At 37.2% G+C, this 13,566-nt stretch overlaps 1 protein-coding gene across 1 annotated transcript in view; it reads right to left on the bottom strand.

The window, feature by feature from the left end:
* Positions 1-13,308, bottom strand: part of LOC127836996 (dihydrolipoyllysine-residue acetyltransferase component of pyruvate dehydrogenase complex, mitochondrial-like) — a 30,261-nt gene extending 16,953 nt beyond the window's left edge. Inside the window, exons 1-6 of the mRNA XM_052363687.1 lie at positions 13,136-13,308; positions 10,494-10,570; positions 6,090-6,184; positions 4,055-4,183; positions 1,334-1,487; positions 333-463 (exon numbers count right to left, since the gene is read on the bottom strand). Of these exons, the coding sequence (XP_052219647.1) occupies positions 333-463; positions 1,334-1,487; positions 4,055-4,183; positions 6,090-6,184; positions 10,494-10,570; positions 13,136-13,254 (705 nt within the window). The 5' untranslated portion in view covers positions 13,255-13,308. The remainder of the gene's footprint in view (positions 1-332; positions 464-1,333; positions 1,488-4,054; positions 4,184-6,089; positions 6,185-10,493; positions 10,571-13,135) is intronic.
* Between the last annotated feature and the right edge of the window lie 258 nt (positions 13,309-13,566).

The following is a 13,566-nucleotide window of genomic DNA, read 5'->3' as shown; positions in this document are numbered from 1 at the left end:
AATATTTCATAATTTTACATGTAAAGAAAAGACTCTCAAGCAACCAGTTTTTATAATACTGTCTGTCAATCAATGACTTTCTGTTAATTGTTTGTTTATTTTAAAGCCCTCAAACTTTAACAATTTGAAATACTTAAATCTTATGAATATTTGAGTCTTGTTCTGTGAAAACTGGACAGCCCATGATTATCATGGCCTACACTCTCTGCTTCATAGTATTTTTTGTTTAAAGGAAGTCTGTTCTCAGCTAAAATATGCCGTCCGAACGACCGTTGGGCATTATGCATTATGCCCAATTTTCCCAGATTGAGGCTCATTAAAATCATACTTACATTGAGGTCAACGCCTTGCTCGGCGGCCAGGGTTCTGGCGTAGGGTGTGGCCACAACTCTACCCCCAGGGGCCGGCTGGTGAGGGGGAGGGGCTGCCACTGTAACTGGGGTCACAGGTCGAGGAGGAGGGGCTGTAAGATTAAGCAGATTATATAAACCTTGTTCTGGAAAAACAGGACTCCATGCATGTGCATAACGTGTCGTCCAGATTAGCCTATGAAACCCACACATGCTTATCAGGTACAACACTTTCAGCTTGTAAGGCATTGTTCATTAAAAGAATAATGCTTCTTAACAAGAATTTAGTCTAGGGGGAAAGTGTCATCCCTGATTATACTGGGCAGACTGCACAGGCTAATCTGAGACACTTCATGCTTATGCATTAAGCCCAATTTTTCCAGAACAAGGCGCATATAACAAAAAAATTCAAACTCAACTCTGAAAATTTACTGTAAAGCTTGATTAATTTAACACCCTGTATTCAAACAAGTTTTTTAACCAGCACTTGATTAACATGTATTGATACAAATAGTAGCTGTGTGGAGCTTAGCAGCTATTCATCACCACTTCTTTAGCCCAGAGGGCAAACAGCGGGAAACCAATACATCAAAACATAAAGAGATTATTTCAAAATGAAGCATGTTATTTTAAATACAAAGACTATGAAAATTTACCTTAATGATAGAATTCCTTTGAAAGCTAAAAATCCAACAAATTTAACTGCCTAGATAAACAATTGCACTGCTAGGTGAGCGCTAAGAAATTTGAATAATGCTCTGAGAAAACAGGGAATAATGCAAGTGCAAAGTGTGGCCCACACAGGCTCATCAGCGATAACACTTTTTGCTTTAACATAATTATTCGTTTAAATGAAGTCTCTTTAAAACGTAAATCCAGTCTAGGCGGAAAGTGTCGTTCTTGATAAGCCTGTGTTGACACATGCATTAAGCCCCATTTTTCCAGAGCTCTGCTTATTTGTAGCCATATGAGGTACTACAGACCTGCTGCGACTGGTGCCGGGGGTGGAGTGGGAGTGGGAGGGGGCTCGGCCTTCGTGCCTGGTATCCCACGCACTGGAGAGTCGTCGGCTGGAGAAGCAACGTAGTTTTTGAAGGCTGCCACATCCGCCTCTTTCTCCACGATTATACACAGCAGCTGGTGAAGTGGAAGCAATCAGTTATATAGAGAATACTAGGTCGGTGCCGAATAAAGAAAGTTTATTTTGCGAGGCTTAGAAATTCTGAACCACGAGCCTTGTATTCGATTTATCCCATCAATTTTTTTAGTCGTAAATTATTTCTTTAAAAATAGAATAGAAAAATTGAACTACACGGAAAATCCCAAAGTTATTTTAAGCAAACATTGTTTCATTATTTTAATCATGCCAAGCCTAAGACATTACAAAAAGATCAGTAACTAACCTGTTTTTCTGTTTATCATACCTCTACGTCCCCGATTTTTAAGAAATAATGAAAACAAACACACTAAAGAACTGCAGCTTTAGTGTGAAAGAACATGCTTTGTGTCGTATGACGTGTTAATAATGACCTCACGAGTACGCGCACTTAATATTTGTAAATTATGTTTTTTTTTGCTTTTTGAGTTGCATTATTTGTTAAAAATATATTACATCTTGGTATCAAATTGTTTGTTTTGTTGAATCTGATTCGATTTAACTAAAAATGATAGTTGATTCCGAGTAATATGACCATTCTCCGCCGCGCGTGACAGCTATATTTCAGCACTGCCAAAATAGAGGAAAATTTATTCCATAGTGGTTTATTTCGACAATGCACGTTTGATGATGGGATAAAATTAGAGCCTCGTTCTGGGAAAACTGGGCTTAATTCATAATGCCGTCCAAGAGAAGCCTGTGCAGTCACTGCAGTATACACTGGCTAATCAGGGACCAAATTTTTTGCTTTTATGATTTTTTTACATTAAATGCAGTTTTTTGTTTAGTCCAGTTAAGGCTGAGAGTGTCGTACCTTACTAGCCTGTGCGGCCTACACAGGCTAATCTGCGAATACACTACACGCACACGCATCAAGCCCATTTTTCCGAGAACCAGTCTTAATTACAGATACAGCAGATCAACATTATTTTGTACACCCTTAATCAAATTTCCTCATTATTTCAAAGTTTTTCTCGGTACAGAACTTGTCCGATACATTGTGCATATTAGAAAAGCCACTTATATTCATGATACAAAAATCTATTAAACCATGATTCATATTAGGATGACCCAGAAATATTGATTTAGACTATTTCTATTTTGTATTTTGAGCATTTCCTCATTTCCAGCAACTTCAAAATAATTAAGTTTGACAGTATAAATATCTAAAACGAGTTATCACTTCATTTGTTATTTGAATTTGAGGCAGTTTTCAGTAGAATTTCAGTTAAATGGTTTGGGGCCATTTTTTTTTAAACAGAAGTTGATGAGACAAGAAATCAGGCAAACAAGTCAAAATATATGATATGAACTTTCATTAAAGCCCCATAAACACAAAGATTTTTTCCTAAGATAGTTTGCAAAATAAAGTTAATCCATAAAAAAACAGTGTTCCTCATGGCAATAGCCAAAATGTCAACCCTAGATGTGATTGGCTTTGGTCAGCGTCTGAAGCACTACTTAATTCTCATGAGCTGCATGAAGCCAATCTGGGGCTTTAAAATACCATTAACATATAATGAATCAAGAGTTTCATAGCCAATGGTCCTTCCCAATTTTTCTATAGAAACCTTCATTACCTCTTAATATTATTATTAACATTTTGGCTTTTTATCATGTTGTTTTGAAAACAAGCAATTTTCCCAGACAAATCTGCTAAATTTTTGTATGGCAGAATAAATACTGAGATATTGGCTGGCAATTCATTTTGAATATCAAATGTCAATATATGGCATACACATGTTTAATTCATTTAACAAGATATTTAGTATTAAAAGCTTTTTAAACAAGAAATGTGTTTGTCAGAAACACTATGTCTCCTTCTGCACCGCCTTGAAGCTATATATTTGACCTTTGACCTTGAAGGATGACCTTGACCTTTCACCACTCATAATGTGCAGCTCCATGAGATACACATGCATGCCAAATATCAAGTTGCTATCTTCAATATTGCAAAAGTTATGGCAAATGTTAAAGTTTGATGCAAACACACAAACAAACAAACACACAAACAAACCAACAGACAGGGCAAAAACAATATGTCCCCTACTATAGTGGTGGGGGATATAACAAGTTTGAATTTTTGTTTTCATATCTCCACTGGACTAGAAGTTATGGCAATTTTCGTAATGAATTTTTAAAAAATTAATTGGAATATAGTGGTACTTATTATTACAAATTGAATGCTTAGATTCTCTGAAATTTAGGCCTTGTTCAGACTTTAGGCCTAGTTTATACTTGTTAGGTTGTAGTATGATCAGGTACTACATTAAAAGTACCCTTGGTACTCTCATACTACAACGTACACCAGATACGGGAATTACGCTAAAAAGTTCCTGGCCATACTTCGCAGTACTTTTAAGTATATTACAAAGTAGCCTGGATACTATTGAGTAATACCTGAGCAGATGATGCCCCATTGAGTCTCATTTAGGCATGACACTATTCCCATGATCCTGGACACTTACATTGCCTATAGGCACATCATTACTGCCCTCTGGCAGAAAGATCTTGGCCGGTACCCTGCCTCTGAGTCCTGGACACTTACCTTGCCTATAGGCACATCCTTGCTGCCCTCTGGCAGGAAGATCTTGGCCAGGTACCCTGCCTCTGATGCTTCAAACCCCATGGTGGCCTTGTCTGTCTCTATCTCAGCAAGCAGGTCACCTTCTGATACCTGACAGGAAAAGCAATGGTCAAATGCTCTTGGATACTTGAACATGTCTTAGCTCAGTTTGGTTCCACAACTTTCATCATGTTGCACAATTAATATGAGACTAGTTCTTGGCAAACAGGACTTCAAGCATGTTCATAAAGTATGATCACAGATAATAGCCTCTGCACTGTGCATAGGCTAATCAGGGACAATGCTCTCCGCTTCTGTTTTTTTCGAATGTAAAGGAAGTCTCTTTTAAACGAAAATCCAGTCCAGAAAGAAAGTGTCATCCCTGATTAGCCAAAATATATGGCTCAAAATTTAACGTTCATATTTACTTTAAAAATATGACATGTTTATCACATTGTACAGTTTATTGAAACAAAATTGAACTGAAATGAAGGTATTGAAAGGTAAACATACTATTTTCTATTATAATAAGTTAAATACATCAAAAACACTTTGTTTGTTAATTTGTGTTTATGTTTTCATCCAAACTGACAATAATGCGCTATTTTTGCTCCCAAAACATGCTTTTTGTGCTACTTTTGCCCCTTTTCTCATAAACCATGCCTTAAAATGCCATTTTTTATTTAACTGTGCTTTGCCCCTATGCTATCCTGGGAAATAACACTACAAACCACAATACTTTTCTTACTCAGTCAAGATATAACAACAAAATAATGTATCTTTCATGACAAATAAGGTGACTGCTTCAGTGTTTACTGTAGCTACATACAAAGGGGCCCGTGTTTTTCGATTAAAATGAACCATCTCACTTTTGGGAGAAAAAATTAAAAAAAATCTTTTGAGAAATTTTCATGAAGATTTCCCCAACTAAGGTGAAATCTAAAGTATTCACAAGCTATTTCTTGATTTAACCTCCTGACCAAGTGTTAGACCCCATGTGAAGAAATTTCAAATTCAGTCAAGATATCATTAGGACAATCGCTGTGACTAGGTTTCATGAGGATTGGTAAAAAAGGAGGAATATAGTGTTCACAAACCATTTCTTCAATTACAAAGTGATCTAGGTTTTGAACGCAGATGACCCAGTATTTAACTGATATTCATTTTGACAAATGTGCTGACCAAGTCTAATGAAGATTAGGCAAGAAACGTGGGCTTTAGAGTTTTTCAAAGCGTTTTTTTATATCTAATTTAACCTAGTGGGATATTTTTTAACCCAATTAATCCCAGTTTCAAATTAACCAAGATATATATATTTCAGGTAAAATGTTCTGAACCATTTTCATGAAGAACTGGCAATAAATGTAAATGCTTCTAGAATGATTAAAAAGTAAGTGTCAAAGTCAACTGAAAAACGCACAAAGCGATCACAAAAGCTCACTTTGAGAACTTAAAGTGGGCTAAAAAATATAATAAATAAGGAATAAATTACTTCTAAACTTGTTAGCTCTTTACCACTCAGGAGCGAAGTAAAAATGGCTATACGCAACCACCATAAAACCACAACAGCCTGCGAGTAACTCACAATCTGTTCAGGGTTTATGCTGTTTGTTGCTTATCAGTATTTAAGGGTCGGAAATGAAGATGATAAAACTTGAATCAATTAAGAAAAGTCTAAATGTAAATAGATTTTCTAAGGTACTACAAATGTGTCAAAGTGTGTTGTCTGAGTGGTTAAGGGTTAACCCATCACAAATTAGATAGGTATTTTGATGCATTTGTAGTCCCTCAGAAAGTTAAATTTAATCAAAGACTTTTCTTACTAGATTCAAGCTTTAAAGGCTTTATTACCAACCCTTAGGTACTGATGAGCAGCAAACAGCATAAAACCTGAACAGACTGCGAGTTACTCGCTGGCTGTTCTGGTTTTATGCTATTTGCACATAGCCATTTTCACTTTATTTCTGAGTGGTCAAGGGTTTATACAAGCCCTGAACCAAGATGGGCTACTGGGTACCTTGTCTCCCTCATTCTTCTGCCAGTTGATGATTGTTCCCATCTCCATGGTAGGGGAAAGAGACGGCAGTGTGACCTTGATGTGGTTGGGCAGGGCTGCGAATAAAGAGGGCAGGGATATCTATGCATTCTGGGGCAACAGGGCTTAATGAATGTGCGAAAAAGTGTCATCCCATATTAACCTGTGCAGTCCTCATAGGCTAATCAGGAAGAACACTTTCTGCTTTTATGGTACTTTTTTGTTAGTCTATTTTTAGTGAAAATTAAGAATAAGCCGAAAACATTTTTCTAGGAAGACACTTTACCAATATGCATTGAGCCCAGTTTAAGCAGAACATGGTTCATATGGTTTGTTATTTTGGGTTTTTCACCATTTTCAGCATAGTTGCAGTCATATCATAGTGGCAAGTTAACTTACACTATTCTCCGATTACCATTACTCAGTGGAGATACTTCTACCAAACACCGACACCTGCCTTACTGGAATCAGATGGCTAGGCTAGGAGTCAAAGCAGCTGTTCTCTGATTTGCATTCCAGTGCTCTACCAACAGTGCTAGCCAGTTATAATTAGTGTAAATATAGGAATGTTCAAATAAATGTGTTTACAATACCAGTCACTCAGTTCATATCCTTTACCTGTGGCCTAGAACTACTACATAAATATATAACATAACAAAGATGTGTTTGTCAGAAACACAATGCCCCTATTGCGCGGCTTTGAAAAAAATTAAAAAAAATTGTTTACCTTTGACCTTGAAGGATGACCTTGACCTTGAACTTCCACCACTCAAAATGTGCAGCTTCATGAGAACGCTGCTTTAAAATTATTTGTTTGACCTTTGACCTTGAAGGATGACCTTTACCTTGAACTTCCACCACTCAAAATGTGCAGCTTCATGAGATACACATGCATAGCAAATATCAAGTTGCTATCTTCAATATTGAAAAAGTTATGGCCAATGTTAAAGTTTTCAAACAGACAGACGCCATTTATTTGACATTTGACCTTGAAGGATGACCTTGACCTTTACCTTTCACCACTCAAAATGTTCAGCTCCATGAGATACACATGCATGCCAAATATCAAGTTGCTATCTTCAATAGTGAAAAAGTTATGGCCAATGTTAAAGTTTTTGGACGGATGGACAAACGCCATATATTAGACATTTGACCTTGAAGGATGACCTTGACCTTCACCTTTCACCACTCAAAATGTGCAGCTCCATGAGATACACATGTATGCCATGCCAAATATCAAGTTGCTATCTTCAATAGTGAAAAAGTAATGGCCAATGTTAAAGTTTTTGGACAGACGGACAGACACCATATATTTGACATTTGACCTTGAAGGATGACCTTGACCTTCACCTTTCACATCTCAAAATGTTCAGCTCCATGAGATACACATGCATGCCAAATATCAAGTTGCTATCATCAATAGTGAAAAAGTTATGGCCAATATTAAAGTTTTTTCGGACGGACGGACAGACTGACATACTGACTGACAGACAGTTCAACTGCTATATGCCACCTTACCTGGGGCATAAAAACATAAACATTAAATATGCCTATAAAATAGAAATGCCATCTAAATCTAATCTGACAAAATAAACTGCAAAATTTCAACTGGTAATACATAATATTTCAAACTGAATGAAAAACATATGCACAGACACACTGTTATAACACTTCAATTAATTATTATTGAAATGGCATCATACAAAAGTTCGAGCTACGTCGGAAGAAATTATTCTGTACTCATAAAATCATAGGATCATTTAAAAGCAGAATTTTTCATAGTTTAAGAAATGCAGATAAAGAATCTTAATAACATTTTTTCCGATTTATTGAAGAAGAAAAGATCAATCAAAACCCAGCGTTCCAGCTGTCAATCGCTATTGTAGCAAATGGCCACAAATAAAAATTCTGGCATCAAATTTTCGCAAACAGCGATTTTTCGAAAAATCCACATTTGTTCTGCTCAATATCGCCTTAAAATGAAATAAGACCCTCTGTTTTCCAGCCGCTTTATGGTAATTGTTATGGTATAGATTTCCATGATGTAAGCGAAACTGCTGAAATCAATGGAGCGTGCTGACTGCCGCAAAGTGATAATTGCAATTATTGGGGATGTTGTTTCAAGTTATCTTAATTGGTCGTCAGTTTTATTGCTTTAGAGATTAGAAAACCATGTAATATACAAATTTTGCGATTAAGTGTGAAGTATTTGCCATAGTATACGAAGCAGTTTAAGGACTGTTAAATGGACAACACTTACAATTCACAAGGTAAGCATTGATTATTTTTTAGCAAACTCTGTGTGATTAAAGGCAATAATTAAAATTACATAATTTAATAAATAATTACATAACAAGAGATGTGTTTGTCTGAAACACAATGCCCTCTATTGTGCCGGTTTGAAATAAAATTTCAATATTTAATTTGGCAGGTTTAGAAATTATCTCCCTTTTATAGCTTATTACTTCCCTTGGATTGTATTTTATGACTTGACCTTGAAGGATGACCTTGACCTTTCACCACTCAAAATGTGCAGCTTCATAATATACACATGCATGCCAAATATAAAGTTGCTATCTTTAATATTGCAAAAGTTATGGCCAATGTTAAAGTTTTTGGACGGACGCACAGACTGACAGACAGGCAGTTCAACTGCTATATGCCACCCTACCGGGGGCATACAACTGTACCGGTACTCTTATTAAAAATATACTTCTTAACTTTGCTGTTATTAGAAATACTTCATGTTCTTCTTTCCCGTCAAGTACATGGCTCCTATGGAGCAACAAAGCACGTTGACTATACAAGAAGTCTTGGGCCCTGGTTAGACACCGTACTTGGTGCCTTTGGGGAATATCGAAAGAACGCTCCCACAGTGAGGATAGAACCCGTGACCTGCCGATCGCTAGGTGGACAGCATATCCACCACGCCATAGCCATTCTTACTAACTGTCCTGTTATTAAATCAACTTACAAAACGTACTGTAAAATGCTAATTATCCCCACGCTTTTTGAAAAAAAGGTGGGGATATTGTGGTGATCTCCGCCGTCCGTCCGTCCGTCTGTCCGTCCTGGCCACTATCTCCTCCTACACTAAAAGCACTAGAACCTTGAAATTTACACACATGGTAGCTATGAGCATATGTGCGACCCTGCACTATTTGGAATTTTGATCTGACCCCTGGGTCAAAAGTTATAGGGGTTGGGGTGGGGCCGCGTCAGAAATTATCACTCATTTTTTTAGGTTATTTTACATTTACTTCTTTATTTCTACACCGATTCACTTCAAATTGATACTGGACCTCACCTATGACAATACGGTCAATCTCAACCATGCATGGCCCCATTCCCAACCCTGGGGCGCCCCGCCCACATAGGCCACACCCACCAAAAATTTCCATTTACTATAATTTTTTCATTTCTACACGGATTCACTTCAAATTGATACTGAACTTTTGTTATGACATTAGGGTCAATCTCAACTATGCATGGCTCCAATCCCAACCCTGGGGCGCCCGCCCACATAGGCCACACCCACCAAAAAATTCCATTTACTATAATTTTTTCATTTCTACACGGATTCACTTCAAATTGATACTGAACTTCTCTTATGACATTAGGGTCAATCTCAACTATGCATGGCCCCATAACCAACCCTGGGGCCCCGCCCACATAGACCACACCCACCCAAAATTGCCTTTACTATAATTTCTTCATTTCTACACCGATTCACTTCAAATTGATATTGAACTTCTCTTATGACAATACAGTCAATCTCAACTATGCATGGCCCCATTACCAACCCTGGGGCGCCCCGCCCACATAGACCACACCCACCCAAAATTGCCTTTTACTATAATTTCTTCATTTCTACACCGATTCACTTCAAATTGATACTGAACCTCTCTTATGACAATACGGTCAATCTCAACTATGCATGGCACAATTACCAACCCTGGGGCGCCCTGCCCACATATGTCACACCCACCCAAAATTGCCTTTTACTATAACTTCTTCATTTCTACACCAATTCACTTCTAATTGATGATGAACTTCTCTTATGACAATACGGTCAATCTCAGCTATGCATGGCCCCATTACCAACCCTGGGGCACACCTAGGTCAAACATTCGGCGTGGGGATACGCGTTGGCCTCTGCCGCGCCATTTCTAGTGTTTAGTTTGTATTATTACAACGTGATCTTAATTGCCTCAATGTGGCCCCGGCCTTTTTAATTTCGCATAAGTAAGTGGCGACAACTTTTAAAAGCCCAAAGTTAGCCCAGAGGGAACCCTGAAAACCGATACACTGAAAACAAACAAACTTATATATAATTCTGATTAAGATTTGAATTCTTTTTGTATGTCTCCAAATAACTCATTTTACCTGAAGAGTAAAATCTGTATTGCAGACCCCATGTGTTGATGGCTACCCCTGGTTTCTGAACACCACTGCACTGGCATCTGTAAAACATAAGTATTAGACATCTCTTTTTTCACTGAAATTAAATTTTATATATGTGTCTTGTTCTGAGAAAACTAGGCTTAATTCATGTGCTTAAAGTGTCTTCTTAGATTAGCCTGTGCAGTCCGCACAGGCTAATCAGGGACGACACTTTCCTCTTTAATGGTATTTTTAGTTTCAAGGAATCAAGTTAAAGCGGAAAGTGTTGTCCCTGATTAGCCTGTGCGTAGTGCACAGGCTAATCTGGGACGACACTTTACGCACATGAATTAAGCCCAGTTTTCTCAGAACAAGGCTCATATGAACCTTGCTTGGGTTCAATGCTGTGTGGTCAAGGATTAGCCGTTTTAGTCCTACTTCAAATAACACTGTTTTACACTTTAAAACTTCAACTGCCAGCATAAGACCAGACCATCGGACACTCAAGTGAAAAATATAAGCGCAGGGTAACCTTTTCCTTATATTTGCTACAATTGTCCATTCCAAACTTAGGCTTTTGGTTTGATATTGTTTTTTGTTCCGAGCATTTCTCCACAGAAAGCTCAAAATTTACTTTGATGGTAATATGAATTGTGTTTTTTCACAATGTATTAGTTTTATTGAGCTGGATTAAACAGACATAAATATGAAACATTTTTTACATGGGTTTCACCTTAACCAAGAGGAATTTTGAGCTGTACAATATTCTCATAAAAATGCAAAGCATTTAATTGCAATAATTAAAATCCCAGCAACTGACACTCCAGGTCCTAGAGAGATGCAAGTCCTAAATGCTTTTTTCATGTAAACTTGCTGCATGCAATCCAGACAGCACTTTGATTGGTAACAGCGCTTTTACTGACCAGGGAATACACTTGTACTTGTATTTACTTATTTTAGCTTGATTGCATAGAAAGCCTAAGGCTTATATGGAATGTTCTCGAGTCCATTTCCTGGGACTAGAAGTAGTACTTTGAGTCTATGGTGGAAATCTAAAGAACGCTCCCACAGTGGGGATTAACTCATGACCTCCCGATCGCCAGGCACTACACCACTGCGACCTTAAGGGTCTTGACGATTGCCTAGTCTCATTTATAAGACGCGCAAAGAATTTAGAGATACTTTTTATATGGGCTAAATTCTTTGGAACGTCTCATCGTTGAAGGACCTTTTTTGTGGTGGAAACCAGAAAGTTTAAATTTTCATCAATTTGCGTAAAATTGCAAAATAACATTACCAACTCATTCAGTTTTAATTCAGAAGTTCATTTTTACATCAAATATCGTCGATTCGAAGTTAGAAAGGCATAAATTCTTCAGTTAAACTTCTGCTTAAATCGCAAAACAATCACTGACCTGTAGCCATGTCATGAAACTGATTTAAATATGAACCAATCAGAAGAAGGCATTACGGTGTAATGTGTACGCGTAATTTTATTTAACATGAGCTTTTAACACCGACTTTTACCTAACTAGATCTAGTATGCTAATCTTTGTCGATTTAATAAGCATATGTTCAAAACAGATATGGTGCAGTTTCTATTCACTGTTCTAAGTTTCAGGAAGTGTTTATGCATGTCTTTTTCGCACCTCTGTCTGTGTTGTTTTATGTACTTACATTCTACGTTACAAAGGACAGTATACTGTACGATCTGTATCAATATTATTTATGTACAGTATAAAAAAAAAGATGTACTTTATTTCAGAACTTTTTAATTGTCAATTTAGAAAAAACAACAATGCTAAATTAATCCAGAAAAGTATAAAATCGGTTTACTATGTAACGCGCTGCACCACAACAGATGAACGCAAACTGTATTTTACGCTGTTTATTCTTCCACTTTAAACCAGATGCTTTACATCGAGGTCGTGTTATCGATTTATATCTACACAGCGAGCGAATCGAGAGATATGGAAAAATTGAATAGTGGTTGGATTTAAATTGCTCAGGCGTGCAAAATTCAAAGTGTCATTACATAATTTTTACGGAACATTATCGAGAAATGAATTATCTACACAGGTATGTATATATTATTGCAATCCGTTGTTATTAAGTGTCTTATATCAGGGCTTGAATGTTGTGCACAAAATCCTTGCGCAACAATATAGACAAAGAACAAAAAATTCCCACCACATAGTTGGTCTTTCACCCTTTGTATGCTCCAAATATTATCCATATAAAAGTAGCTTAATATTTAAGAGCGTCAAAAATTTGGACTAGACGATTGCCCTGTTGAAAATAGTAAACTATACTAAATACACACTTATCAGTCACCACATCATATTATATAAAATACACGGGACCCACAAAAAGCTTGTCTATATGAAGTTCCCATGACGGAAGGCTCAAAAGTACGTTGTCCCGAAAACTATCCTACAGGTATCCGCCAGGTATTCACTATTGAAGAATAGAAATACTGCTTTTGTTTTAAACACATCAGCTTTCAAGACATGTAGCCTTAGGTCTCTGTCCCACTTAATTCTTTCGGAATATAAGAATTGATTTATTAGTTATAAATAGCAAAATGGAAATCAATTATGAGTAATATAACGCGAAAATGCATGACAAAAACTACGTTCGCCTACATTTTGCAACTATCTATAGATGTTTTTAAGTTGCCACTGCATCTCGATAAATTTGTGAAAGCTCTCCTGTGTGTGCATCGTTTGGCGACCTCGCGGACCAGAGAGACCGAGCGAAACATGGCTTAAATGGAGCGACCTTGCCCCTTCGTGACCGTCAGAAACTAGCCTCGGTTTGACAGAGATTTATTTTGGAAATAGTTTCGAATGATTGTTACTTTTTGGTTCCTCAACAATGTCAATCAATTGTTTTCTATTATGATATTTATTATTGCACACGCCTATTAGATGCAAAATGACCGCTATAAAATACGGCATACAAATTAGCTCTGCACGTATCACCATAGCGGTGTGTAGAAATACCGAAATCCCCGTAATTACCGAAATTCCCCGAAATCCCCCGAAATCCCCGAAATCCCCAATAATATTTATTA

This window comes from Dreissena polymorpha, chromosome 7, assembly GCF_020536995.1.
Source record: "Dreissena polymorpha isolate Duluth1 chromosome 7, UMN_Dpol_1.0, whole genome shotgun sequence".
In the NCBI taxonomy this organism is placed as follows: domain Eukaryota; kingdom Metazoa; phylum Mollusca; class Bivalvia; order Myida; family Dreissenidae; genus Dreissena; species Dreissena polymorpha.
Note: the sequence above shows the minus strand (reverse complement) of the source record. Positions and strands in the feature narration are given on the sequence as shown.